At 46.7% G+C, this 27716-nt stretch overlaps 1 protein-coding gene across 3 annotated transcripts; it reads right to left on the bottom strand.

Annotated features, from left to right (window-relative positions):
• Nucleotides 1-132: 132 nt before the first annotated feature.
• LOC132324072 (cystathionine beta-synthase-like protein) lies at nt 133-27716 on the bottom strand. 3 transcript variants are annotated; one of them, XM_059840044.1, is made up of 17 exons: nt 27558-27716; nt 21197-21327; nt 20052-20263; nt 19142-19248; nt 18245-18379; nt 15222-15301; nt 14644-14778; nt 14054-14123; nt 11925-12016; nt 10971-11096; nt 9730-9814; nt 9456-9561; nt 8645-8719; nt 7796-7930; nt 6769-6877; nt 4194-4278; nt 133-2903 (listed from the first exon to the last, which is right to left on the bottom strand). In XM_059840044.1, exons 2-17 carry the CDS (start codon nt 21236-21238, stop codon nt 2794-2796), a joined length of 1704 nt encoding a protein of 567 aa, XP_059696027.1. In that variant the 5' UTR covers nt 21239-21327; nt 27558-27716; the 3' UTR covers nt 133-2793. The 3 variants fall into 3 exon arrangements, with proteins under 3 accessions (XP_059696027.1, XP_059696030.1, XP_059696029.1); XM_059840047.1 differs by having other exon boundaries at nt 20052-20236; XM_059840046.1 differs by lacking the exon at nt 27558-27716 and adding an exon at nt 26372-26666.

Raw genomic sequence — 27716 nt, 5'->3', positions numbered from 1 at the left:
CAGGCATTAAAAAACAATCTTACAGTCTTAACACACTTACAAGCTTGAACTGGCATTAAAAACCCACAATCTTACAGTCCAACACACTTACGAACTTGAATTGGCATTAAAAAAAACAACCCAGAGCCACTCTGCAATCAAACAGCTTTTATTGAACTCTTTGTATGGTACATTTGTGAACATCTGTGCAATAAATACAGCTCATAGTGGTGATTTTTCCCAGCTCCTTGAAGCATAAGGAGTCTTCCCTTTCCCTTGGTTGACACTGCACAGTAAGAAAAGCTGTTGGATGACAGGGACAATGTCAGGAAACTTCTGACAGTGAGCCTTGTGTGAGATTTACAGCAAACAGAAGTTTTCAGAAATGAGCTTGGTGGGTAGATGAGATTGGTCTGGCTGCTCAGAGGAACCCCTGCTAGCCAGAGTTCTGGAGTCAGCCACAGCTTGTACAAGAAATGGGAAATAACACTGGACATGACAATGTGAAAATGAACCTTAAGTCATTGCCTGGTAACTGCTTGCAAAGTATTGTACAGATTTTACTGAGCAGCTGTCTTCAGGTGAGAAAATAAAAAGTATTTTTGCAGAGCCAACATTAGGACTGATAATCTCTTACAGTGACAAATACAGCATAAATTGTTGATAAAAATAACCATGTGCAAAATAGTTTTCAGGTTTAGTCAGTGCTTGCAACAGCAGCAAAGGTAAACAGAAGATGCAGGCACTCACTTCAGGAAATAAAATACAGTTCTGTTCAGGCTCTGGCCTTCAATTTCAGTGAACAAACTGCAGTGTCTTTCTTGGTCTTCAGAGTATTTAAAACAAAGCTAAGCCCAGTTTTAATCAGCCCTACTACAACTAACTAGGACCAGGCCAGCAATGAGGTTCTTAGACATGCAAAAAAGCATCACATTCACAAAGTTCTGCACAGGAACTTCAGCCCTGCTGGATTCCCTGTTCCCTTCCCTTTGCTGCCTTCGCCCCTACCATGGGAAAGAGCTCTGGAAAGTTCTTCAGTGGTGCAGCAACATCATTTATTTGCCCAGTTCCTCTGGTCTCACCATGAGGAATAAGAAAAGCCTTCTCCCCCCTGTGCCAGGGCAGAGTAGGAGGCAGCTCCTGTTCTTAGCAAACCCCAGGGGAGAAGGTGAATTTCTCTGGATCCTTTGGCTTACTTGGGATGGTTTAGTCTCCCATCCCCTGTTCCCCACCATTTCTAACCACCCCTGTGCCTCAGCCCACAATACTGCCACTTTCCATGGCACTACAGGGATTAATCTATGAACAGTGAAGCAGAAAAACAGATTCAAATCTTTACACTTCTACATAGCTAACTTTTTTGCTGCCCCACCTTTAACTCCCCTCTTGTGCTGCTTTGAAAAGAAGCTTTGGAAACCTCCTTCTCCCATTTTCATATTTCTTGCTGAATTCAGTTAGGTCAGGTTTGACACGGGAAAAGGACAAACCTCATCTATTCAAGCACCTCCCTCCCTGCTGCTGTCAGCAAAGGTCAGATGGAAAATGGGGGAAAAATCAGGTAAAAGCCAGTAAAGTAAATATTCCAAGCAATGCCAAAATCTAGCAGCAGTGTCATCTACAATGGCAGAAAGAAACTTATCACCCTTTAGAAACTTTCAATTACTATTGAAGTTGTAAATTTTTTGATTTATAGTAGTTTTTTTTCCCCAGAGCCTTGGGGAAAACTGTCTTAAATCTTAAAGAAGTGTATGAACTTAATGGCAAACCACAGTTTAGGGTAAGGATAGGGCTATTGCTGAAGGCAAGTGACCCAATCTGAAGGGGTAACCAGTGCAGGGCTTTTCTCCTGGAATCAGGCACTACAGGGTAGGAGCACCTGAACAAGACCTGGAAGAGTTCACAGCTCCTGACAGATTATCTTTGGCTCTCCTGAAACAGGCACAAAAAAAGGCACTCTGAGATAAATGGGCAGGGAAGAGGAAGGTAACAGATGAAACAGCATGATTTTAAAAAATCTTCAGGCAAGATGCTTGATCTTACCTTTTAAATCTTTCCTTACTTGTGCTTACTTATCAGGATGCCATTGGGAAAAAACCAGGTCTGTCATGGCAGGGAAAGCTGGTGCACTGTGTGAAACAGAGTCACTGGCTGATGTTTGTCACTTCACTGCCATGCTTCTACTCAAACCAGCTTTTCCTCAGAGCAGAGCCAGTCTCAGCTTCAGCCCTGAGGATTTTTTCTTGTTTTACAATGATGCCACCAAAAGGGAAACCCTCCTTTCTTCTCCCCATGCTCCATGCTCCAGTCCCAATTTTGTCTCCACACAGGTAATATCTAACTTAACATCCTTAAATAGGGGGGGAAAAATCCAGAACTTTCCAGAGCTCTCTTAGGCCTCTGCTTCAGTAACTAACTCTTAATTTCAACACATTTTTTGATTCTGAAACAACATTTTGGGAAGCCAGCCTTTAGACATAATGAGTAAGGGAAAAAACCCAGTTAATTTAGGCAATATTTTTTACTCATACATATATATATATATATATATATATATATGTAAAAAAAAAAAAACATTGTCTTGATAAGAAATATTGCTTAGCCTGATTAAGAAACAAGGTCCCAGAAGCTGGGCAATGCAGCAAGACACATTGGCTGGGTAGCTGACAGCAGGATGGCTAACTGCTGATTTTCAGAATTAAAAAAGAAAAAACACAAAAAAAAAAAGGGGAAAAAAAAGAATTCTACTTAAGGCATGACCCTGATTCTTTGTTTGAGGCTGCAGGATGCTGAGGAGGCTCCAGGCTGCTGCTGGCTTTAGTTGGATTTCCTCTCCCGCTCGCGCGCGGTGACGAAGTTCAGGAGGTCGATGGCTGTCACGATGCCAAACACCATCTGCCGCTTGCTGGAGGAGCCATCCGTGTGATCTGCAGGGAAGAAAAGGCAATTCTGGCTCCAGGAGGCACAAACACACCCCCTCCTGCTTGGTTTTAGTATTTGTAAAATAGAGAGCTGACCCATCCCAGCTCCATAATCCTGGAGCTCTTGGGTGATCCTGGCACACAGAGAGGGGACACAAAAGGCACCTTTGGCCAAGAGTCACAGAGCAGTGGCAAGGATTTTCAGCTCAGAAAGGCTCCTCGTCAAAAGGGACACTGAAACTTTATGGAAGGAAGGATAAGGATCCCGTGGATTTATTGTTCTTGACACAAAAATTCCAACCAGGCCCTCTTGTTGTAAAGGGTATTTTCCTCAAACACTAGTTACTTGAAACAGCTGCAAGTGGCACTACCCCCTGACCCCACTTGAATGGCCCAGTGGAACCACATTTTGAGGAGGAAATGTGACACAACCATCTTCCTGCACCCCTGTCAACCACAGAGTCAGTGTAAAAACCACAATACCCCATTTATATCCAAAAAATGCACTAACCATTTAGTCTTTGCTGCACTGAGAGCACAAGTTCAAGTGATTTTCTCATTGTCTTGGGACTTGACCTGGGAACCAAGTGGCCACACAACCTCTTGCCCTTCATCAATTGTCTAAATTCCAGTTCCTAAAATCTTCCTGTACTGAGATGTTTAATCTACTTCTATTCTCAGTTTTTTTCAGTCAGTTGGATGGTCCTGGGCTTTTTTTTTTTACTCAATCTCTGTTTCACTGCAAGCTTCCAATGAGACTCCAGGTTTATAAATGGTCAGCTCAGAGCCAAGAGCATATCCTTATGGAGATTATCAAGAACAACCCCAAATTTGATAGCTTTTCTTTTTCCAGTTATAATTGAGAAGCTAAAGATAAATTTATCTGGCACAACTTAATATTGTTTTCAGTCTCATTTCACCGTGTTTGTACCTTTGCAAAGTTGTCTGCTACAAGGAAGACTAAGCAGGACAAAATATTATTCACATATAAGAGTGATTTGAATATTTACTTAGTCTTACTAATCCTAGGATGGTTTGGGTTGGAAGGGACCTTAAAATCATCTTGTTTCACCTCTGCCACAGGCAGGGGCACCTTCCACTAGACAGGTTGCTCCAAGCCCCATCCAGCCTGGCCTTGAACACCTCCAGGGATGGAAATTAGGCTTAGTAGCACAAAGTTAGACACAGAATGAGGATTTTGCTTCTTCAGAGCTCACTTTATACATTCACATTCCCACTTGCTTCTTGGTGCCACTCAAAGATTTGCTCCCACAAGGTGCAGCACTTTGTACTCACATTGAATTTGTTCATGAACCACCAGAGCAAAGTGGTCTATTTCCAGGATGTGAGAGAGTTTCCCCAGGTTGTCTTTCAGGTTAATCTGAGGAGAGAGTTACAGAGCTTGAATAAAACACTCCTTTCCATGTTCAGCAGTCAGTAATCCCCATACACTTTGTACAGAACTAAATCAATACATCAGCATTTGTGTTCTGCTCCCACCTGAAGCAATAGAAAACACCAACAAATCAAGGCCACCTTAAACGATCAGTTTTCTTTGTTTCTAATTTTCAAAAAACCTTAAGCACTACATGAAGTTATTCCTTCTGGTTCTGTAAACATAATGAATAGAATAAAGATCTGAAAAATGCTAGCAATCAAAGAAGGTCAAATGTTCCATGTGTCTCAACAAAAGAAGTGACCATAAAAGTCTTTCTATTCGGTGATTTTATTCTGAAAAGACTGAAAAAGTGAATGAATCAGGCTGCAAATCATTGTGGAAATGAATATGATCTGCAAAGGCAGAAAAGCCCAAACAAGCCAAAACCAAAAGCAAGGGTGAAAGATTGCTCAGCTAACACAGGACTTGGGTGCAAATCAAGGAGCCAAGATTTAATAATTCATTTTCTTTGTGAAGCTCAACTTTGCGCAGACTGAACAAGAAACCACCCTGTGTCAACTCTGAGAAAATACAGATATTTCCAAAACAATTCAGCAATCACCTGCTGCAATCATTTTAAAAAATGCCTAAAACTGTTCAAACATCAGTTAAGAGATGAAGCAGCAGCTCCATGAACCAGGTGATTCTCCCCAGCACCCACCATCTGACAACCTTTTATTAAAGGAACTCACAGCAGAGTCTTGCCCTGCAGGTTCAAAAAGCCTCTCTGTGAGAAATAAATGCCACAGCATGAACAGCTGGCCTGCACTGGAGCACAGAGCTCTGTCTCCATACTGGGAGTCAGAGGATTCCCAGCAGCCTGTGTTTTAGAGACCTGCTGTAGGAACCAATCCTTAAACCTGGGGGTCAGGAAAGGAAGGAGGTGGGAAATCTGCCACATGGAGTCACCCATCAGTCCCAAATCTGCCTTCAGGGACTGGCCAGGCTACAGAGAACCAGGAGAAGCAGCCCCTTGGCAGCACTGGGACAACCATGAAGGCATAAACATGCCTGGAGATGCTCAGTGGAAATTTAACAGAACCTCCACAGAGTTTTCACCTGCTTGTTCAAGGTTCTTAAACATTTTTCCCACAGGTTTTCCCACATTTAGGCTTTGTTTTTAAGCTTACTACATCTCTAGGCAGTGAGTACTACACTAGACATGACTGGGAAGCCAAACCACTGGAACTAACATCTGACTCCACAAGGATGGCTCCTCCCTCCACTAGCAGTTGTTTGGGCTGATAAATTATCCTGTGATTGGTGTTTCAAATCCCCAGATTTGTAATTGTACCAGAGATTCTCAAAAAAGCTCTAACCATTCTGTTCTATTCTAAGAATTATCATAAATTAATTGAGGTGATCCTACCAAAGCAGGCTGCCCATGTTGTAAAATCACAGAATGGTTTTGGGTAGAAGGGACCTTTAGGATCATCCAGCTCCTCTGCCATGGGCAGGGATACCTGCCACCATCTTAGGTTGCTCAGAGCCCCATCCAGCCTGGCCTTGAACACTTTCAGGGATGGGAAATCCACAAACTCTCTGAGCAACCTAAAAAAGCCAAAACACCCATCTTTCCAAAATGTCCTTTTGCCCTGGTTTGCAGGATAAGCCTCTTACTTGCTGCAGGCTGTGGTATCCCATATAGGATACCAGAAGTGATTTTGGTGACACAGATGATTTATTTTCCCAATTTCACTCATAAACAAGCCAAATCAGCTTGACTAAAGTGGCAAGAAAAGCAAAATCCACAATACTTCTGAGGTTATGTGCATTCCACCAAGTTTCTCCATTAACCCATCAACTCAATGGAAAATAACCATTTTTAGTTAACATGTCAGCAGTACCACAGCTTGTGTCACTCCCCCTCCAGCCTCCACCAAGAAAATACCAGAAATAAAGGGAAAAGAAATGGTTAAGCTGTTCTTTATTAAAGAAGCGTTTGAGCTGCCCATTGCAAGAGCCAAAACCTCAGAAGTGCAGAGAATTGGCTGATGCAGCCAGCACCAGAGCAACCCCAGAAACCATCCCACACCACCAGCCCCAGAAACTCTTGAGGTGTCCAAGGGAGGGAGAACATGAACTAGGCAGTTGTGTTATGCACCACATTTCCCCATGATGCTGGATTATCTGTCTGGGGAGGAAAAAATAAATCCACATTTGTCCATAAAGAACCAGCAGCCTCAGGTGGCTCACAGGTTGAACAGAAGCATTAAACACACTTCCAGAACACAGCCCTCAGTCCACTTTGGGACAGTGCTGGAACTTAAATCCTGGTGGAAACTAAGTCAAGCATTCCATGTTTTTAAAAGGAAATTCTGTGCTCAGTAAGAGCTGCTGGCATGGCCTCAGGTGAACCTCACCCAGCCTGTGCAGTGTTAGCACACCTACTCTAGTACTTGCAACCAGGAGCTGCAGAATACACCTGCCTACCTGTTGAAATTGCTTGTAGATTACTTTTCTGACTTCATCAGAAGGCTTAACTTTTCCAGCAAGCAGTGAAGAAAGCATGTTACCCAGGGTAACCATGCCCAGGATCACCCTGGGGAAGAAGAGACAAGACAGGGATAAACAACACAAAAGCCTCAGGTGCTCCTGTAGAAATGAGCATTCTCCCAGCCTGGAGGAGTCAGTTCAGCTATTTCATGGTAATAATGCAGCATTATTGATGGCACACTTGGATTCTGTGTGTCTGCAGGAGAGAGAGTGCAGCTCTCAGAGGTTCTGGAGGCACACACAAGGCAGCAGGTGCTGCAGGTCCTTCTGAGCGCCAGGACCTTTTCATCTCTGCTCCTTGCAGCTGGAGAGAGCTGTCTGCAACCTCAGAGAGCTTTTGGAAAGCACAAACTACTTTGTTTTTTCACACTCCCATCTGTCCTTTTGAAAGGTGTGACAGCCAGGGACAAGCTCACCCCAGTTGGGGTCATTTCTCTTCTCCCTGTGAGGATCTACAAGAAATCATCCCTCAGGTCAGCACAATTGAGCAACTCCTCAATACTCAACATGTCTGCAGGAGGGCTGAAGGGTGATAAGGAACATTCCAGCTTGCTGGGGACACCCTGGTTTATGGGGGTCACTGCAGCCCTGCACTGAAACACAGTGTGCTGAAGAAAGCTCTGATAGACGTGGGCGCCTTTGGGGTTGGTTGTTTTAAACAGGAATTTTTGCTTTTATAAGTTAAACTGGTATTATTAAAAGAAATTAAATTATCCTGCAGAGACACAATGAGTAATTATTATCATAGTAATCATTAGAATCATGTGAAGGGCAGGACAATCCTGGCATGAAAACACAAAGTCCAGCACTGACGTGTTCAAGGCAACACTTCTGAACTGTGCTAATAAATGAAAAAGGATGGGTGAGAAGACATTTTATTTCCAGCAAGCATTTAAAAGACATCCCTGAGGAGCTGGTGAGGGGAGTGATACAAATGGATGAAGAGTGATACATGTGCACATACCCAGATTCATCAACAACTGGTACCTGGTCGAATCCCTTCTCCCGGAGAATTTCCACAGTTTTTGCACAGGTAACAGTTGGAAGCACAGTCAGGGGGGCAGAGAGGCTCAGCTCCTGAATGCTGATGTTCCACCACCTGGGGATGGAGTGAAAAACAATCCCATGCAAGTTTTATGAAGAGCACAGAACCAGCCCTTTGTGCACAGTGGCCTCCAGCAGCACAGGAATGACAAAAAGCTGCAGGGGAGAGTCAGGATTCAGCCAGAGTCAATAAAGCCTCAGGGCTCTCGGGTGTTATTCCCAGCATCAGAAAGTCTCTAAGTGTGAGATGGCTTGGAAACCAAAATCCTTTTCCTCATTTCATCTGCTTTCTATGATTACAGACAGTCAGTGGAGAGCACTGATCTCCCCAGTTTCTTTCTTTATCTCTCACACAGAAAATTTTGCACTCCTACTCAAAGACCTATCTGTATTTACAGTCATTGTAGGCAACAATTTAGGGAAGATTCCTTTCTAGCTATGTAGAGCTGCAGTGCTTTGCACTCAAGAACTCTGATTTTAGAAGGATTCTTTGAGTATTTCCTTTTTTTTTTTTTTTTTAAATTCCAGATATAAGGCTTTTCATTAAAAAAGCAATCATTTAGTACCAAATTTTCTGTTGCTGCCATACAACTCAAGAAAGGATGTCAGCTAATTAAAGTAGATTTGATTAATAGCTGCACAAGACAATAGCATGGAAGATCAGCTAAATCAAAGGAGAAGTGTAAATTGAAATGAGCTTTAAATTGGCAGCTGCCATAAACTCAATTGAATAGACTGATGGAAATCCAGATGGATCTGACTGGCTTACCAGGGTTTGTTGCCAAGGTCTTCTTCTTTTATGAACCCTTTCTGAATCATCCATTTGTCACTCAAGAACTTGGACCTACAGAGCACCAGGAAGGGAAAAGCTCATTACATTAGCAGGGCTTGAACATCTGACAGCAAACAGAGACAACTGTTCACAGCTCACTGCCACCAACAGATAAAGTGGAATTGGAAATTGGACATCACTGGCCATCCAAGCTTAGCATCCAGGGACATGGAGAGGAAATACTCATAGGGAGAAAAAGGAATCCCACAGGAAACAAAACTCCAACTGCATCAGCCCCTTGCAATATCAGAGACACAGCCTGGAATGGGGATATGTCTTGTCTGCAGCTTCTGTTTGTCAAATATTGAGCTGGATGTAACATGGGTGAAGAAACTCAGCTAAAAATACCATGTTTTGGGGTATGCTTCAATGTGATTGGAGAAAAACTTCTCAGCACAGCTCAAAGCCCTGACATTTGCACCTGCGAATTCCCCCTGTGTGGCTGCTGCTGCTGCAGGACTGGATCCTGCTGAGGGCACAGGAACTCTTCCAGGAATGGGATAACCAGTGATTCTCACAAATAGCACAGTGAAAGCAGGGCCTTTGCTGTGAGAAATGCTAACCAGTGATGATTATCTACTGAAATGGGAGCTCAGATTTAAGGGGGGAAAGATCCTCCCTGCTCCATATGCCAGACCCCTTTTAGACAGCTCAGAACTTGTGCCCCAAAGACATTCCTTGCTGGGATAACTGGCTGTTCCAAGGTCTGAGGGACTCCCTCACCCAGAGAAGAACAGCAGGTCCTTACATGTAGTTCCTGATGGAGTCAGGGCAGATGACAACACAGCGCTGACCCTCCTTCAGCTCCTTGGCTGCCTTCACAGCCACAGACATGGCACTGCCCGAGCTGCCCCCTGCAGAACACACAGCAGGGGCAAAACCATCAAACCACCTCATGGAAGCCATCAGAAGGGAGGAGCAGACAGAACAGAGGAGCCCAGAGCGAGGAAGACAAGATGTGAAGTGGAAGGAGCTCTCTGATCTGCATCAGAGGAAGGCAGAGGGCTCCTGCCTGCTCTTACCGCACAGCAGCCCCTCCTCGCGGATCATCATCCGTGCCAGGGCAAAGGACTCCTCATCATTGCTCTTGTACCACTGGTCCACTGCCTGGGGAGGGGCAGGAGACAGAAACAAGGCTCTGTTTAACTGGGGAGGGACAGGGGAACTGCACAACCAGTGTGGATTCAGCCCTGGCTCTTTGAGGGAACAGCTGCCCTACTGAGCCCGGGGTTTCCATCCTCCTCCAAATGCCAAGTGGGGTTTTTTGCCAAGGTAAGATGATCACAGCACAGAAAGCTCCTTACTGGAACCCTTCTGAGAGCAGGCTGCTGTGAGTCAGCCTCAGGCAGCATCAGCTTCCTCCCCTCCTGGAAGGCATCCCAGGGACACAGGCTCTGCTCAGGACAGTCTTAACCCCTTTGTCCAGCAGGGGCTGGGATGCTCTGCTGGAAGGTTTGGGTTTCTTGTTTGGTGGGTTTTTTGTGATTGGTAAATTGGTGTTCTTTGCTGTGTGTCTGTTTTATGTCACTGTCATATTTTCTGAAAAAATCCCTTTGCCAGGATTTCTTCTCCTGGGAAGCTGAGAAGCCTCAGAGAAAAATGTAAATAATAATTATCTGATTGCTTCTCCTGTGTTTACTGCTTTGGAATGTAGTTTGAACATTGTTTACCAACAGGTGCATGTCTGATTGGTTTCATGTGAATTGTTTTTACTTAATAACCAATCACCATCAGCTGTGTCAGACTCTGAAGAGCCAGTCACGAGTTTTTATTATTGATTCTTGTTAAGTCTTCTGTTTGTATCCTTCTCTTTCTTTAGTATAGTTTTACTATAGCATTCTTTAATATAGTATCATAAAATAGTAAATTAGCCCTCTGAAAACATGGAGTCAGATTCTTAATTGCTCATCTCTCACCTCATCCTGGGGACCCTCACAAACTCAACAGTTTTATTTTTATTGTGTGTGTTTCATGACTGTTTTTTTTTCAGGTGTGTTTTGGGGTTTTTTTGAGCATAAAAAGAAGTGTGTGTTGTAGGAAAATGTTATCTACTCACAGCATTTTGACCAATGTAAAACTAATGTGGCCAGAAGCCTTTCAAGGGCTGTTTATGCTGATGGAAAGAACAGGAGTAGTTCTGTCTGATAACCCTTCCGTATCAGCTCAAAGAAATCCCTCCTTCCCCAGGCTTTCCTCTGCCTTTAACCTCAGTCCTGCATCCCAGCAGAGGGCAAAGGGCAGTAAACCCAGCAATGTGACTTACAGATCTATCCAACACTGTGGGGACAAAATCATATCCAATTCCTTCCACTTCATACATTGTCTTGTCAGTCTTGTTCAGTTCTTCTGGTTCAGCAAGGATGGAGCCTTCAGGATCCACACCTATAATCTGGAGAAGATTTCCCCTCAGGCCACCAAGACACACAGCTTTGGAGAGCACAGCCCCTGTGAGCACCAGCCTTGTCACAGCTGCTGGTGGCACACGGCCAACCTGCTCTCCTGTTCGTTTCCTCCTGGCAATATTCAAAGGTTTTGCTGCTTCTGGCCCCCTTGGAAACCCATCCCACGTCCTCAGGCTAATGGCATCACTTGTTCCACACATGGGTTTTGCTTGGTTTAAACAGAAAACAGGGTTTCCCTGAGACAAGGTTGTCCTCATTCACATGCCAGGCATCATCACAGAGAACTCATTTTGTGCCAAGTGCAAGCAGATCAGTTTTATTTTCTTTACCACTCCCTGCCTGTGTAGGAGAATTCTCAAGATTGAAGCAGGATCCTGAGTTCTGTGAGGAAATCTCACACATCCCACAGGAAAACACACAGGCTGCTGTGTGCAGAGACAATCCCACTGGGTAAAAACCTCAGCAGCTCCAGAGCTGCTGGGGAAGGCACAGCCAGGGAGGAAACACAAGGCTGCAGAGCACAGCAGCAGCAGAAGAAACTTCCAGAGAAGGAAGTTTCCCAGGCAGAAGGAAGTTTCCCAGGCACCCCGTGGAGGGATCTGAGGGTGAATGTTCATCTGCTGAGCCAAACCTGAGCTCTGGTCACCAGTGGGACCAGAGCATGATGATTTCTGAAACCCTCTCTGCAGCCAGAACTACCTTTTAACTGAGAACACCCAAGAGCTTCCCACAGAGAGCCTTACAAGGAGTGGGATGTGCCAAGGGGAGCAGTTTGAGGAGACACTAAAGGCAAAAGCAGTAGGATTCTCACTTACTTTGCACCCAGGACACTTCTCCTTCAGCTTCCTGGAGATGCCAGTGATGGTCCCTCCTGTGCCAGCCGTGGCCACCACCATGTCCACCTTTCCTGTTTAAGGGTGTGGGAGAGAAGTGTGAAATCTCCAGCAGAAGGATGGATTGAAAGCTCACACCCAGCTAAGGATGGACTTTCCACAACAAACAATGCACAAAATGGCTGAAAAGGGCACGGTAGGACTCTTTGCTTCCCAGTAACTGTGGTGAGACCTGCCTTGAAACTGCATTGCTCAATCATCATTTTCTCCAGCAAGGGTTTTGAAATGTCCCCCCAGAGGCCTGGCAAGGCACCAATCTGTGGCACTTTGGACACAGCTGGATGTGGCCCACAGAGCTGACAGCTGCAGTTTTCCTGTTCCTGTATCTGCTGATACAGATAACTCATTCTCTGAGTTAAACTGAGCAGCCCATTATGTTTGTTAATTAACTGAGTGAGTGCCAAGAGCATGGGATAGGCATCCCTGGAGAGAAGTGCTAACACAACTACTCCCTCATTTTCATGTGAAAAAGGCTGTTTTGGTCACTAGCACTCAGAGTGAGTGTGGATATAATTCATCCCTGTGTCACCACCTACAGCTTCTCTGGTGCATCCACATGACAGCTTTGTTAATTAAAAAAAAAAAAAAAAAAAAAAAAGAAAAAGATTTTTAAAAGGTCACCAATTCACACACAAAGTCAATTGCTTAGCAGCAAAAGAATAACACCAAGCAAGGGTAACTGAACAGTGCCTGGGCTGTAAGGGGGAGTAAACAGAAACAAGAAGCCTAAATCTGGAACTCATCTAGACTCTCAGTTTGTCAGATGGCAGCTTGTAAAAGTGTACTCAGTTTATCTCCAAGTTTGTCACAGAAATACAAGGCAAATCCTGTGATCAGCCAGAGTTTCAGGAAGGAGGAGAACCTTCCACGTGGTCCTCACCTTTATGTGAATGAATTTAATTGCTGATTTTGTTATCAGAAGGTCCAATCAGAAACTGCACTGTTTATTCAGGCAGGTCTGGAGCCTTCTTAGGACTCCCTTCTGTGCACTATGGAAATGCCCACATGGCTGCAGCATCACAGGGAATGTCTCCAACAGCTCTCAAAGCTGCTCCTGAGCTGAGAACAAGCCCAGCTGAAGTTCTGCTGCCTCAGCTCAGCCCTTCTGGGGCTCAGCTGCCCAGAGCCAGCACTGGAGAGATCCCTGCAGAGCCAGAGGGTCCTGCTGGTGACAGCTGTGACACAGAGCAGCTTGTGCTCCTGAGGAGCACACTAAGGAGCACAGATCTGCACTCCTAAGTGAAGATGCTTCCAGTGTATTGGAGTATTTGCTCTGGAAATGTTAAAACACCTATTTCTGTATTTGTGAGCAAAGACTGACCCTATTCCATACCAGTCTACCTATGGGGGGGATTTTTAAGGTAACTTAAACACCACTGCTTTCTCCACCTGCTCACAGGCAGAGAAGTCTGAAAAACAAAGAATCTTCTTTAATGAAAAAAAAATTATTACTATGACCACTTGTCACTGTCATATTTTCTGAAAAATCTCTTTGCCCAGGATTCTTCTCCTGGGAAGCTGAGAAGCCTCCGATAAAAAGGAAAACAATAATTATTTTATTTGCTTCTCCTGTGTTGTGCTGCTTTGGCATGTGGTTTGGACATATTTACCAACAGGTGATTGTTTCATTGGTTTCATGCGAATTGTTTTGACTTAATGGCCAACTGGGGCCAAGCTGTGTTGGATCTGAAGAGAGAGTCAGGAGTTTTTATCAGTATTTTTTTAGCCTTCTGTCTGTATCCTTTCTGTATTCTTTAGTATAGTTTAGTGTAGTTTAGTTTAGTATTCTTTAATATAATATAAATCATAAAATAATAAATTAGCCTTCTAAGAACATGGAGTCAGATTCATCATTCCTTCCTTCATCGGGGGTCCCAGAAAATACCACAGCCACTGAAACAAGGTAACTCTCTAATGACACACAGCACATGTGTGGGGTTTGCTTCATCACAATCCATGCTTTTCTCCTCTGAGGGCTCACTCTCCAAGCACACAAGAGCAGGGCACTGCCAGGGGCTCTTGGCAGGGGTTTAGCAGTAGAGCAGACCTACCATCACACTGCTGCAGGATCTCCTCAGCTGTGGTGTCGTAGTGGGTCAGGGGGTTGCTGGCATTGCGGTACTACATTGAAAGGCACATCAGCCATAAAACAGATCAGAAGTACAAAAAATCACATTCTGAGCGAGTTCAAAAACATTTCAAAGAATCCCCAAACCCCACAACACCTAAAAAATACTCTCTGCAGAATGTTTCATTGTGTATTATCTGGAACTAGGCCTCCTGAGTGACCTAATTTAAGTGCAGTCCTAAGGCGCCAGCACCCTCCCATGCCAAAATCAGTCTTGTCTGTGGGACAGCACTCCTAGCATCATGACCCCTGTGTCCATTCTTCCTCACAGGATTGCCAACTCACTGGAAATAGACACCCTGAGTGCTGTGGTTCTGGCAAACACCAGCTCATTGCTGCTCTCTAGTGACTGTAAAAACTTCCTTTCCTACAACGTGGTGACTGCTCAGCTCCAGCTCTAGGTTTGGGGCATCTTCTCCTCCAGAAACACATGGAGAGTGTTGAACAGACAACCCAGAACACCACAGAGCCTCCTCCATGCTACACCTGCACCGCTGACACCCTGGCTCTCACCTGGTCCAGGATGTGTGCATTGGGGATTTCATTCTTCAACCTCCAGGCTACTCCCACGTGAGATTCAGGAGAATCAAATCTGGCTGTAGTTGGGGTCCTCACAATCTCAGCACCCAGAGCTCTCAGGACATCCACCTGCAGCAAATAAATGTGGTCACAAAACCCTAAAACACCCTCAACAGGCTCCCTTCACACTCAGCCCCAAGGCCAGAATATTTGCAGGATATTCAAAGCTTCACACTGTCTTCCTTCACCCTCTGCTCAGCGAGGGACAGCTCACCTGGGGCACAGGTAACCACTTCAATGTGCCAGGCAAACCTCAGGTTGTCTTGACATCTGTATTTAAAACAATTCTGGGAGTTTTCAAAGTGGCAGTGCTGTGAGGATGGGTCTTAAAGACATTTTCTATCCATGGCCAGCCAGCCTGGATTTCTCCGGGCACTGGCAACAGCACCTCGGCAGAGTTTTCCCTGGCCAAGAGCCTGCACCTTTGTTACTGAAGCACTGATCTGCAGCAGGAGCTCTGCAGGTGCAGACATGTTTGTCTTTAAATTCCTGCAAGCAGAGGCAGCTCTGACCTTCTCCATGCTCATTTTCTCTGGCATGACGATGATGCAGCGGTAACCCTTCACTGCCGCCGCCAGCGCCAGCCCGATCCCTGCAAGCAAGCAAAGGCACACAGAGCACTCAGTGAGCAGCAGCAGGGCACAGAACCCACAGTGCCAGCTTTGGCACGCCCTGCCTTTCATCACATTTCCCCCAGAGGGGTGGCAAAGGGAATGTTTCTGCCTGTGGGGTTTACAGATGCTGATCCTTGTTGGAAGTTCACAGCCCAGAGAAAGTTTAGCCAAGGGTGGGGGAACTTGGCCTGTGCAAACTGCTGGCTTTGCCACATGCACATCACCTTCCTCCTCTTACCCACTTCATTTTTCCAGAAGTAGTTTGGGAAAGGAATGTGCTTTAAGCTGTAGGAGATGAGAGGAATCACTCTGATTCTCCAAAGGTCTGTAGAGCCTCTATTGACTCACTGCTGCATAAATCCCTATTTGCAATGTGCTGAAGCTAAGTCCTGTCTAAAAACACATTATTTAGATGCTGTTGGTGATTGAGGTTCTAATACACTCTGTGTCTGCTTGCTACCACAGAGAAGCACCCTGGCTGTTGGAGCCAGACATCTCATTTCCACTCTGAACATGTCCAGCTCCAGCCTGACTCCTGCCTGCTCACCCGAGGGCTGAGCTCAGAAGTGCTGTCCTTGTGGAAGACAGGCTCACACCTGCTACCAGATCACCTCTCTGCTGGACAGGCTGAGCTGATCAGGTTGGCTGAGAGGTGTGAGAGGTCAGACTGCAGCTCCTCTGCTCCTCTGGGCACCAGCACATGCAGCTCACCCTACACAGAGACTTGCTTGTTCAAAGCTGCCTCTGGTTTTGTGTGGGAGAAAAAATCCCCACCCTAATCATCTTTAACTATTCCTGTAGGACAAGCATAACTCACACCTCAAACAACTCAAGTAGTGTTTAATATATTGGGAAGGGAAAGTTTTCTCAGATATTACAGATAAATATGGATGCCCAAATACACAGAAAAGGCAGCAGCAGCTTCATTAAAGCCAAAGAGAAGTCATCCAGATCTTCGTTATGGTCTGTGATCAAGAAAGGATTTTGAGACATGAACTCTAATACTTTGTACTTTCTGCTACTGACCTGGAAATGCAGCAAACACCAAAACAGGACTTTGGCTGAGGGAGAACTGGGATGCAGAGAAGACAAAAATATAATACTTAGCTCTCACATTCAACCCACCCAGTAACTCTGAGCAGTAAAGAGCAAAAACCAATTCTCTCAGGTTACTGGGTGCCCTGGTCTTTGCTCTTATGTGACAAAAAAAAAAAAAAAAATCAGCTTTCTGAAGCAATTGCCCTGTATCTCCTTCAGTTCTGCCTTTTTGGATTCTGTGGCAAGTAGAATCATTTATCAGGTACTGACCCAGAGAGAGGGATGTCATGGTAAGACCTTGGATACTGGAGGAATGCAAAACACAAGGATATTTTCCACTCCAGGCCATGGTTCAGGCAGGATCTACAGCCACACTCACCTAGGCTTTAGCTGCCCTGAATGCCCCCAGAGTCCCCTGAATGTCCCCAGAGTCCCCTGAATGTCCCCAGAGCATCTGCTGAGCCTACAGATGTGACTTCCCAGTTTCCTGCTGCAGCTGGGGAGCTGCTCACAGATCAGCTCATCCCCTCCAGTCACATCAGAACAAATCTGCCTGCTCTGTGGCTGTCAGGAAGCAGTAGTGGGTGGAAGTCCAGAGAAGAGTTTAGGAGCAGGACCAGACACCTCTCCTGAGCACAGCAGGCAGGAGGGCAGCTTGTAGCTCACCCCATGAGCTTCTCAGAGGAGGCAGTGTATTAGATACTTAACTATTTCTATTTAACTATATTATTAATTTTATATTTGACTCCAGGAGGAACATTCCAGGTGTGTTTGACTCCCCATGAGTAGAGCAGCTTAACACAATGACAACAACTTTGACACAGGAGCCCAGAGTTAACTCCAGACTGCTGAGATCATCCATGCTCTGCCCTGGCCCCTGACCTAAGGGGACTGTTCCTTCCTCCAGCCCTCCAAGGAGAATATGTGGACCCAGGTGGAATCTGCTGACAATCCAGGTGTGCAGGGGCTCTGCCAGGCAGTGCTGTAAGGATGCAGCTCATCTCCCATCTCCTCTGCACCAGCATGGAAAGGGCTGCTCCTCAAACCTGACAGAGGAACCATGGGACTTCCCCAGCAGAAAGAAGGGGAAGATCCAGATTCACTCTGATGCCTCAGGTTCCAGCTTTTATGCTTTTCAGATTCTGTGCTGCTTTACTGTGTGGGTCGGGGCTTCAAATTATGGGATGGTGAGCTCTGTGCACAGAGCAGGGAGACAAAACAATTCCTGCTCCAGCTGGGCACCAAGGACAAATGAGCCAAATCTCAGCCCAGGAGCACAAACCCCGTGGGCTGGAGAGAGAAAAACAAGCAGGGTGGGAGTGCCTGGGCTAAAGCTGGGCTGGGACAATGAACTGCAAGGTGCAAATGGAGCAGAGCTGATCCCAGGGAGAGACCCCGTGCCCGGCCGTGCATTTTGGGGCCATTTTGGGTCATCTTGGGGGCAGCCCTGGCTGGGCTCTGGTGGTGCCCAAGGTGCATCCATGGAGGCCTTTGAATAAATCCCTGCTTTATTCTTTAGCTCTGCCCAGCCTCTGCTCTGGGTCAGCCTTCACAAGGCATCAACACCAGTCTTACAGGTGCTTTTTCCCACAATAATTTCTGTCAGCCTTGAATTCCTAGAGACTCTTATGAGTCTGGCCAAGCACTTCCTTTCCTTAAAGCAAAGAGGCTCTGCAGTTGAGCAGAACTCCTTCCCATCTGCTCTGGTCAGCAGAGGACAGTTCAGAATTGTTCCTTGTGTGAGGTGGCAGAGGCACTGCTCCCTGGACCAGGCAGGCAGGAAGAGATTCCCTTTCCTCCCTGCATAGGCTGCAATCTCAAACCTGCCAGGAAAACCACCACAGCATTTCCCCCCCACTTTCCTCAGCCTCTCCATGCCCTACCTGTGTTCCCAGAGGTTGGCTCTACGATGGTGTCCCCAGGCTTCAGGATCCCAGCTCTCTCAGCATCCTCCACCATCCTGAGGCTGATGCGGTCCTTCACGCTGCCCCCGGCGTTGAAGTACTCACACTTGGCCACTGCAAACACACAACCAGCAGGGCTGCAAGGCATTTCAGAGCTCCTCCAGCTCCACACCCTGCCCTGGGCACTGACACCTTCCACCAGAACAGGTTGCTCCAAGCCCCATCCAACCTGGCCTTAAACCCTGGTCTTGCCCCTTGCCCATTTCCTGGTAAGTTCCCCAAACAAAAAAGTTCAGATCAACATGAAGTTTGTCCCCATGCTCAGCCTGCACTTTCCCTCCAGAACTCCCAGCATTAATCCCTTCACCACCTTTCAGCACTCTGATCAGAGGCTCCTAATATCTACAGTATTAGCACTCCTAATATACAGTATGGGCTGGGTTTAAAAACCCAACCAAACAAAAAAAAAACATCCACTGACCATTTCACCCCTTTAATCATTTCCAGTGATCTTTAGTGATAACTGCAGAACTGCCTTTTGCACACACTGATGAATACTCTGAATATTGAAGCTGTCAAAAACTTCACACAACTGCTTTAAATTTAAAAAATTATTTTCAACAGAAGACATCTTGTGTTTTCTATAGAAATGGAAAAGCTGCAGGAATTGTTCTTGTGAGGTACAAACTGAAAGATGCTTTAGATGACCAAATCCTAAAACCCAGAAAATCTGCCAGGGAAAACCAGGAATTTTTCCTCACCATTTCCTGCCAATCACCTGCACTCCTGTGGCCAGGTTATATGATGCTACTGACCCCAACTACCCAAGTTTCTGAACCAGTGTTTGTAATTTGTTCTCTGCCTGCAACAACTCACAGAGTTCACACTTGAGCCCAAAGTGCTTCCCAATCTTGTTGATCCGCACCAAAGGAGTATTGCCAACTTTATTCAGGATGCTGGGCAGGATCTTCAGAGGCTCTGGCCTGGCACAAACACAAATAAAGTCAGTGTATTCACAGAAGGGTCACACAACAACCATACAGCATTTATTGCTTTTTATTTCTTCTTTTGTGGAAACCCAGGGCAGTGGGAATATTTCTCTGTCTGCTCTGGGGTGCCCTGACCCCCAGGGCAGCACTGACTTTGACCCTCAGTCATGGAGAAAGTTTCCCAGACTTCAAGATAGACTGGAATCCACAAAAGTATGAAATAGATTATAGAGAGCAGTGCAGGTGTGTCACTGGGTGAGAAGTTGAGGTTTTGGGGTTTTTAGTATGTTGTGGATGGAAGCAAGATGGAAGGCACAGGGTGTGGTCCTGGGCTTCTTCTTCATGCTTCTTCTTCCTCCTTCTCCATGGGTTTGGGTGGCATTTTGTAATTGGGCAGAAAAGTCCCCATGGCAGCTCTTTGGGATCAGTTATTGGGGTAAAAGGGAAAATAATCCAGGTGTCAGTTCTTCATTGGATAGTTCAGTCTCAAAAGACCTTGGAACAAGAGATTGTTGGCCATTTTGTGCCTCCTATTGAAAAGCTGCCAAACTCACAGTAGTGAGACTGTTTTACTGATAAGAAATAATAAACACCTGAGTCTGAACATGAAACACCATCTCAAGTGCCTTCAATCACAGCTGGTACTGCCACACCCTCTATCAGCTGGTTATTTTAGCTATTTTAGTTCAAAGGGATATCCAATGGATACAAACTCACAACATCAGCACCTCAATCCAAAACATGGATTAATCAGAGCTGGATTTGTGCTGGAAATCAACAAATAAAGTAACACTTACAGGGTGGCATGATGGTGGGGGGAGGCAGAGAGGGGCTTCCCAAGCTTCCAGGTGCATTTGCTGGGTGTGTCAGGGCGGATCCACTGCCTCTCCTTCTCATTAGCCTTGCAGTTCTCAGTGTCCACCCCACCAGTGACAAAAGACTTGGCAGGTGCATGAGGGCATGAGTTGGTATCTGGCTTCTTCTGGGAAGGAAGAGTAGGGATTTCATTCTTGGAGGAGGGAGAAGGAAGAGAAAAGAAAAAAAAAAAGGAGTTGATGTTTCCATAGTGCTGTGAGGATGGGGAAGTGTTTCAGCATCATCCTGATTTGCCTTATTACCAACACCAGAACCTGCATTGCAACTTTGGGAGCAAAGGCTCACCACAGTGCTCCACACAAAGATAATTTAAACACACATGGCTCACTGTAACCAGCCTGCACAGACACAAAAACCCAGGGCTGTTCTCATGGGAGACACCCCTCCCACACCAAAAGCTCTCAGAAATAAAACCTCCCTGTTCCAAGCAGACTGGAACACAGGGAGGCTGCTTGGTGACTAATTAGGAAACTGTGCCAGAGGACTCTGCATGGCTGAGTGGTCACAGAGAACTGTTCCAGAAAGGTTTCACCAGCACCTGCCTCCAGCTCAGAGCCCTACCCAACCTGGCCTTGAAACCTCTTGGTCTTGGCCCTTCCCTGGAAAGTTCTCCAGCCAAAGAGAAAAATGGAAAAAATTGTAAAAATTAAAATGTCTCCCCTTGTTCAGCCTGCATTTCCACTCCAGTAATCCCAGCATTACTCCCTTCAGTCTAATTATTTTTTTTTTAATTTATTAATCCCTTGAATGGGGGGGGGGGGGGGGAAATCCAGAACTTTCCAGAGCTCTCTTGGGCTCTGCTTCAGTAACTCTTTATTTCAACACATTTTATGATTCTGAATTAATCAAATGAAACAACATTTTGGAAAGCCAGCCTTTAGACACAACAAGTAAGGAACAAACCACTTAATTTAGGCAGTATTTTTTTACACATATATACATGTGTGTGTATATATATATATATATATATATATATATATATATATGTAAATAAATAAATAGTCTTGATAAGAAATATTGCTTAGCCTGATAAAGAAACAAGGATTCCCCAAGGAGCTGTGAGTACCTTAGAGACAGGAACAGGCCTTTCTGATACAAACTTCTCCATGGTTTTTGGTGGGGGTTGTGGCACGGAAAACTGGATTTTCTTCAGGAGAAGGACTGCTGGGGGTCACAAGACTGGAATCCTCTTCAAAGCTGTAGATCATACCAGTTAGAAGGAAAAAAAAACGACCAAACTATCAGGGAACTCTCTCACAGGGGCAAAACACACACATCTTTTTCATAGGGTCAAAAAAAAAAAAGAAGCTGCAAAACAAAGTGAAGATGACTTCTACAAGTAGAATTAAAAATAAATCCTGCAGCAGAGAAATTGTGCAGGATTGATGGGGGTGCCCTGACCCTGTCCCTCCTGCATTACTTAATCTTCCCTCTGCCCTGTCCTCCACAGTAAGCACAAAACATCTTTTATCAGACCTTCAGCAACTCCAGGAGCTCGAAAAAGTACACAAAAGTAAAAGGAATACTTCAGTTCACAGGAAATACAGTTTGTTCAGTACAGCTCTTCATGGTGCTGTCCCCAAAAGACCCTGTACACAAGTTTGGAAAAGATTTTATCCAGGAACAGAGGCCTCTCCACCCTCAAGGAGAGCAAAACCTCACAAGTTCCCACCCAAAATTAATCAGTGTTGCATGCACAGCTTCAGTGATGCTGCACAGAACACACACAGCAAACACTTCATGCTTCTAGCAGCTTCTAGCTCCAGAAATGAGTAAACACAAAATAATAGGTTCATTTCTCCTACCAGTTGTTCACAGAGCCTGGCTGCTTCCTAGCAAATACAGACAAAAATCTGGCTGAAATCTTGAAAGCATGAGGTGTTTTTTTCCTCTAATACTTGTTTTCTTCATCACTGTTTTGCAGCAAGGTTCAGCTCTTTCCATTACTGAGTTTTGCTGGGAAGGGTCCCTGGCCTTATCCTCCTCACAGATGCACACAAAACACCCAGAGCTGATGGTCTGGTGAGAAAACTGGAAAAAAATCTGGATCACAGCATCAGTGACCTTTAGTATTTGATCCTGCAAGTTAACACAGGCCACTCACCACTGCTGCCTTGGGCACTCCAATGCCTAAAGCATTTAAACTGCTCTCCTCTAGGAGAAAAAAACCAAAACCAAACCTCTGAAAAGATCAACTTTCCAGACTAAGACTTGAAATTATTTTCCTTCAAGAGAAAGATTTCCATGCCACCAAAATGATACAATTCCATTTAATCAGTTAATACATGCCCAAGAGCCAAGATGAATTATAACCTGTCATAGATGGATTATAACCTGTTATAGATGGATTATAACCTGCCCTAGACTGCTGACCAGGGTTAGAATGAGAGACACCAGTCTAAAAAAGCAAAGATCCCATAAATACACAAAATATAGCACCAACCTGCCTTTGCCACCAGAAATCAGCTTACTCCCAGTTCCAGAGTGAAGCCCAGCCCTCATTTCTCTTTCTAGGATACTCTGGTTCACAGTCCAGAGTATCAGTGGGGGTTTTTTGGGAAAGGAAAAATACTGGAGGAGTGTCAAGGCTGGCACGAAACACTGGACACAAACAGTGACTGCCTGTGCCACAGGTAACACTGACAATATTGACAAAGTCCAGTTAAAAAGGGGCCTTGCTGCCAAAGGGTCAAATAATTTCAAAATACAGGAGAAAAGCAGCAAAGGTTTAGAAACAGGAAACTGAATATTTTGTTCTGCTTCCAAGTTATCATAAAATAGGAGCACAAAACCTTTAAAAGCTTTAAAACACCAGCTCTCAGTGTCTTTCAAGAGTGTCCAAAAACTGAGATGAAAGAGGAAGAAACTCATTGCAGTAAAACAAAAAAAAAAAAAAAAAAAAGAGGTTTACAGTATTTGTTTTTTGTATTGACTGCAGGAAAGAAATTAATGTGGCTCTCAAAAAGCTGCCTTAGGGTCTGGGCAAAGCAATAGCATCTCATTTCCTTTATTGTAAGGCAAAAAAATTAATAATTTACTAACAGCAACTCCCATTACTTCTTGAGCAGCAGAAACTGAGAAAAAGCTGTATTTATTGCCCTCAAATAAGCTGTGAGATTCTCTCATATTTTCTTAATGGCTATACTTGATGTTTGATCAAAGCTTCAATAATGGGGTTTCAACTCTGAACAAAAACAAGGAGAGAGACAAAAAGCTAAAATTCCTGTCACCAAATACTAACCTTAAGCTACATAATTAATTTCTTACAGCCCTAGGTGACACAACCTCAGCAAAATGGGGTCAGACATTGTTTAGGACACTGAAATCCTCACCCTGATCCTCCCTACAGGCCCAAAATATAATTTTTTTCCTGGGGAAGCAGGACAGGAGGATGGCAACTCTGCTTCTGTAGCTGCAGCTGAACACTGCTCAGCAGAGGCCAAGGGAGATAAGCTGCAGGAAGAGCTGCTCATCTTTAGGAAAGAAAATCTGTCAGCCTGAATTTAATATTCTAAAGGGGAACACTCCCATAACCAGCTGGGGGTGTGGGTAGAGTCTAACTAGAAAAGCCTGACCAGCTCCTGCCATTGTATCTGCAGATCACAGAATCACAGAATAGTGAGGTTGGAAGAGACCTCTAAGACCATCGAGTCCAACCTATGCCCCAACACCTCACCTAGACTCTAGCACCAAGTGCAATGTCCAGTCTTTTTTAACACATCCAGAGATGGTGATTCTACCACCTCCCTGGGAAGAGCATCCCAGTACTTCATCATTCTTTCTGTGAAGAATTTTTTCCTGATATCCAGCCTGTACCTTCCCTGACATAGCTGGAGACTGTGTCCTCTGGTTCTGTCAGTGCTGCTTGGTGGGAGAGACCGACCCCACCTGTCTGCAGCTTCCCTCAGGAAGGTGTAGAGAGCAAAAGGTCACCTCTGAGCCTCCTCTTCTCCAGGCTAAACAGCCCCAGCTCCTTCAAACGCTCCTCACAGGGCTTGTGTTCCAAGATCACGCAAGGAAAAAATAAATAAATAAATAAAGAATTCATCAGAAAGAGAATTTACAAAACCTAAGTCACAAAGGGGAGTGGGAGATCCAGAAAGTCTCACGGGCAAGGCTCACACCCCTGGATCCATCTCCACAGGGAAGCCAAGACCTAAATTATTTCTCAGCTCCTCAAGAACAGGACTGAGGGCCAGTGAGTGAAATGAATCCTGAGCAGCCTGAGCTGCACAGGTGAGTCAGGAGCTGCAGTTTCCATGGCTGTGCCCAGTGTGTGCTATCAGCACTAAGGCACTGCACTGTTCAAACATCCCCTGTGTGACAGCAAACGAGCTGAGCCTGGCCTGGAGCACAGATGAAGCTGTGAGGGAGGTGTAAGAGCTGAATCACAGGGAAATGCTGCTCAGGCAGGGATGAGATACAGAATTCCACTCTGCTGCAGCCTGAGAAAGGGAAACTTGATGTTAAGCAGATACAAATAAAGCACTGCAGAACAGTTGTTCTGCCCAGCCTGAGCACCACGGGGTATCTTTGTAGGTAACCAGATGCAGCAGCACCCATCCAGCCTTTGGAAACACCACAGCTGGAACAGATTAAGGAGGAAGGCAAACATTTGGGTTGTTTTGCTGCTCTGGTTTCTCTGTGAGTGTGTGTGTGTGTCCTTGCCACTTCCTCAGGAGCAGCGATCCCTCCTGTGCCAGGAGATACCAAGTGACCTGAAATAACAGGGGAATGAATTAACATCAGGCTCTAGGAAGAGACCCTTCAAGAATCCAAAGTCTCATTTCCATTTTCTCCTACAGAGCAGGTGAGCACATGCACATCCTCTCAATGATGACTCTTCAAAAGACAGACTGGCACACTCAGAACTTTCTGGAAGGAAAGGGGCAATTCTTTAATGCCCTCACCTCTGTAACACTGCAAAGACTAAACTCTGGCAGCAAAGCAACTTCCACTGCTGTGGCAATTGTTATTCTAGAAACCAGCCAGGGAGAAGAGGGGAGTGTTCAGTTTGCTGTGCCCCCAGAGAAAGGAAGCTGTGCCTGCAGCCCTCACACAGGTGTCTGATAGCTCCCTTTCCTGAGTTCACCCTGCCTGGACTCACATGATAACTCTTCTGATGAAGACTGATGCCCTCAGGTGCACAGCAGCATTAGAGAAAAGACTGGAGAATGCTTTTTCTGTGCTTCCACCTGTTGCAGTCAGAAGCTTTCAGTACTTCCTTCCCTGCTTCTAGTTCCCCCTCCTGAGCACACAGAGATGGACCAGCACTGCAGCAGTGCTCTTGATCTGCCCAGCTCACCAAGCACAGGGACAGGAGGATCCAGGCAGAGTGACATGCTCAGAGATTAAACAAGTTACCCAGCATGACAAAAAGAGGGAGCTGCTCTCAGTTTTTGACCAGCTCTGTAAGACAGGCAGAAGCACAGCACCCCTTCCCCAGCGCTGTGCTGCCTCCTGCAAGGCTTCACAAGTTTTGCTAGCCCAGGGATCTCTGATAAGGGCTGCCAGAGAGCTGGGCAGGAAGGCAGCTTTTGGCTGATGCATATTTGGTGGGAAAAACCAGCTGCCATCACTCTGGCTGCACCTGTGGAGCTTTTGGCAGGATCCCCATGGCAGCCAGGAGCACAGCACTGCTGTGTGCCTGGCTCCTGGGTTTTTAGCAGGATCCCCAGAGCACAGCACTGCTGTGTGCCTGGCTCCTGGGCTTTTAGCAGGATCCCCAGAGCACAGCACTGCTGTGTGCCTGGCTCCTGTGCTCACATGCAGGCCACAGGCCAGCAGCCAGGGGCCAGCCCATGCCAGCCACCCTGGCAGGCTGTCGTGCTGCCAGTGCCAGCTCAGTCCCTGAGCCTGCACACTTCCAGGACATGGGTCACTCCTGCCCCTGGCTGCCACCACCTCGTTAGAAGCAGGCTCTGCTTCTAACCTTCTCTTCCTCTTCGGGGAAGCTGGGTACTCACACAGAGGGCACCAAGGGTACTCACACAGAGGGCACCAAGGGCACTCACACAGAGGGCACCAAGGGTACTCACACAGAGGGCACCAAGGGCACCAAGGGCACTCACACAGAGGGCATGGCAGGGCACCAAGGGCACTCACACAGAGGGCACGGCAGGGCACCAAGGGCACTCACACAGAGGGTATGGCAGGGCACCAAGGGCACTCACACAGAGGGTATGGCAGGGCACCAAGGGCACTCACACAGAGGGCACGGCAGGGCACCAAGGGCACTCACACAGAGGGCACGGCAGGGTACCAAGGGCCACCAGCTACTCTGGAGAAGGATGCTCAGTGCAAATGCCCCAGTACTGGCACCCAGACCCCACTTCATCAGTGGTGATCTATTCAGAAGGGAAGCAGCAGGCTCTGAGCAGGTCCCAGCTCCCCAGGAATGCCTTTACTGTCCCACACAGGATCCCCACGTTCTCCTGCCTCCACGCTCGGTGTTTTTCCGCCTCTCCACAGCGCAAGCGTTGGGAGCTCTCCGCCTCAGATCAGCAAACAAACCCCTGGCAAAGGTGAGCAGAGTGAGCAACTCTGCTGGAACGGGGCCCAGCGCTCCAAAACCTCCGTGCTCAGAGGCTCTGGGAGCACAGAGATACACGGCAGACTGGATACTCGACCAGGGACAGAAGAATCACTCGTCTTTGAAGTTCCAGCTGCTCCAAGACACCGGGAGCGTTATTTACACTGCTACTGAACAGCTCCGTCAGGTCCTAGCCAAGTTCGGATCCCTCCCAACTGGGCATGGGTAATATATGAAATCAAATGTAAAAAATAAGCTCCATGGTCCAGTGCACCGGCCAGACTCGCCAAAGACACCTTGCAGGAGAACCTCATGGCACCCACGAGAACAATGGGCAGCGAACCAAGACCCGCCGGAGAGCCGGTGCCAAACCCCGAGAGAGACCCAAAAGGCACAAAGTCATCCTGTGAGCCTGTAGGAAAAGCAGAGAGCCCATCTCTGCTCCGGGCTCGGAGGGGGCGCTCCCAGGCACCGTCCTGGGCACCCGCAGCGGAGCCAGCACCGCCCGGGCGGCTCCGGGGCTCCCCTCGCCCGCCGCTGCCTCTTCCTTCACCGCAAAGCCGAAAGAGAAGCGCAGCACAGAACCACAGAATGGGTCAGGCTGCGAGGGACCACAGTGCGGCACCTGGTCCGAGCTCCCTGCGCCAGCAGAGCCATCCCGGAGCACATGGCACGGGATGGCATCCAGACGGTTCTGGAATATCTTCACCCAGGGAGCCTCCACAGCCTCTGTGGGCAATCCACTGCAGCTCTCCATCCCCCGTCCCCTCTGGGATGAGGGGCACGGCCACCTCCAGCTCTCACCCCCCACATCCCGCTCCCGCGGATGATGCAACCTGCGGCCATCGGGATGCGGCGGCCCCCGCCCTGCCCTCCGCTCCGGCCGCCACCTCACCCGCGCGATCCGAACCCGCTGCCCAGGACACCGCCGCTGTGGGGACGGCGGGGATGGTGCCTGTGAGGAGGATGAGGATGATGATGATGACGATGATGGTGATAAGGAGGAAGAGGAAGATGAAGGTGCGGAAGATGCGCGGGGTTTAAGAGGAGCCCG

Source organism: Haemorhous mexicanus, chromosome 2, assembly GCF_027477595.1.
Source record: "Haemorhous mexicanus isolate bHaeMex1 chromosome 2, bHaeMex1.pri, whole genome shotgun sequence".
Taxonomy (NCBI): Eukaryota; Metazoa; Chordata; class Aves; order Passeriformes; family Fringillidae; genus Haemorhous; species Haemorhous mexicanus.
Note: the sequence above shows the minus strand (reverse complement) of the source record. Positions and strands in the feature narration are given on the sequence as shown.

Coding starts and splice junctions, on each gene's coding strand:
- LOC132324072 (XM_059840044.1), bottom strand. CDS start 21,238: ATGGAGAAGTTTGTATCAGAAAGGCCTGTTCCTGTCTCTAAG. Junction 15,302..18,244: donor GCCAACCTCTGGGAACACAG/GTAGGGCATGGA, acceptor GCTTGCTTGCAG/GGATCGGGCTGGCGCTGGCG. Junction 8,720..9,455: donor GACTCCATCAGGAACTACAT/GTAAGGACCTGC, acceptor GGTGCTCTGTAG/GTCCAAGTTCTTGAGTGACA.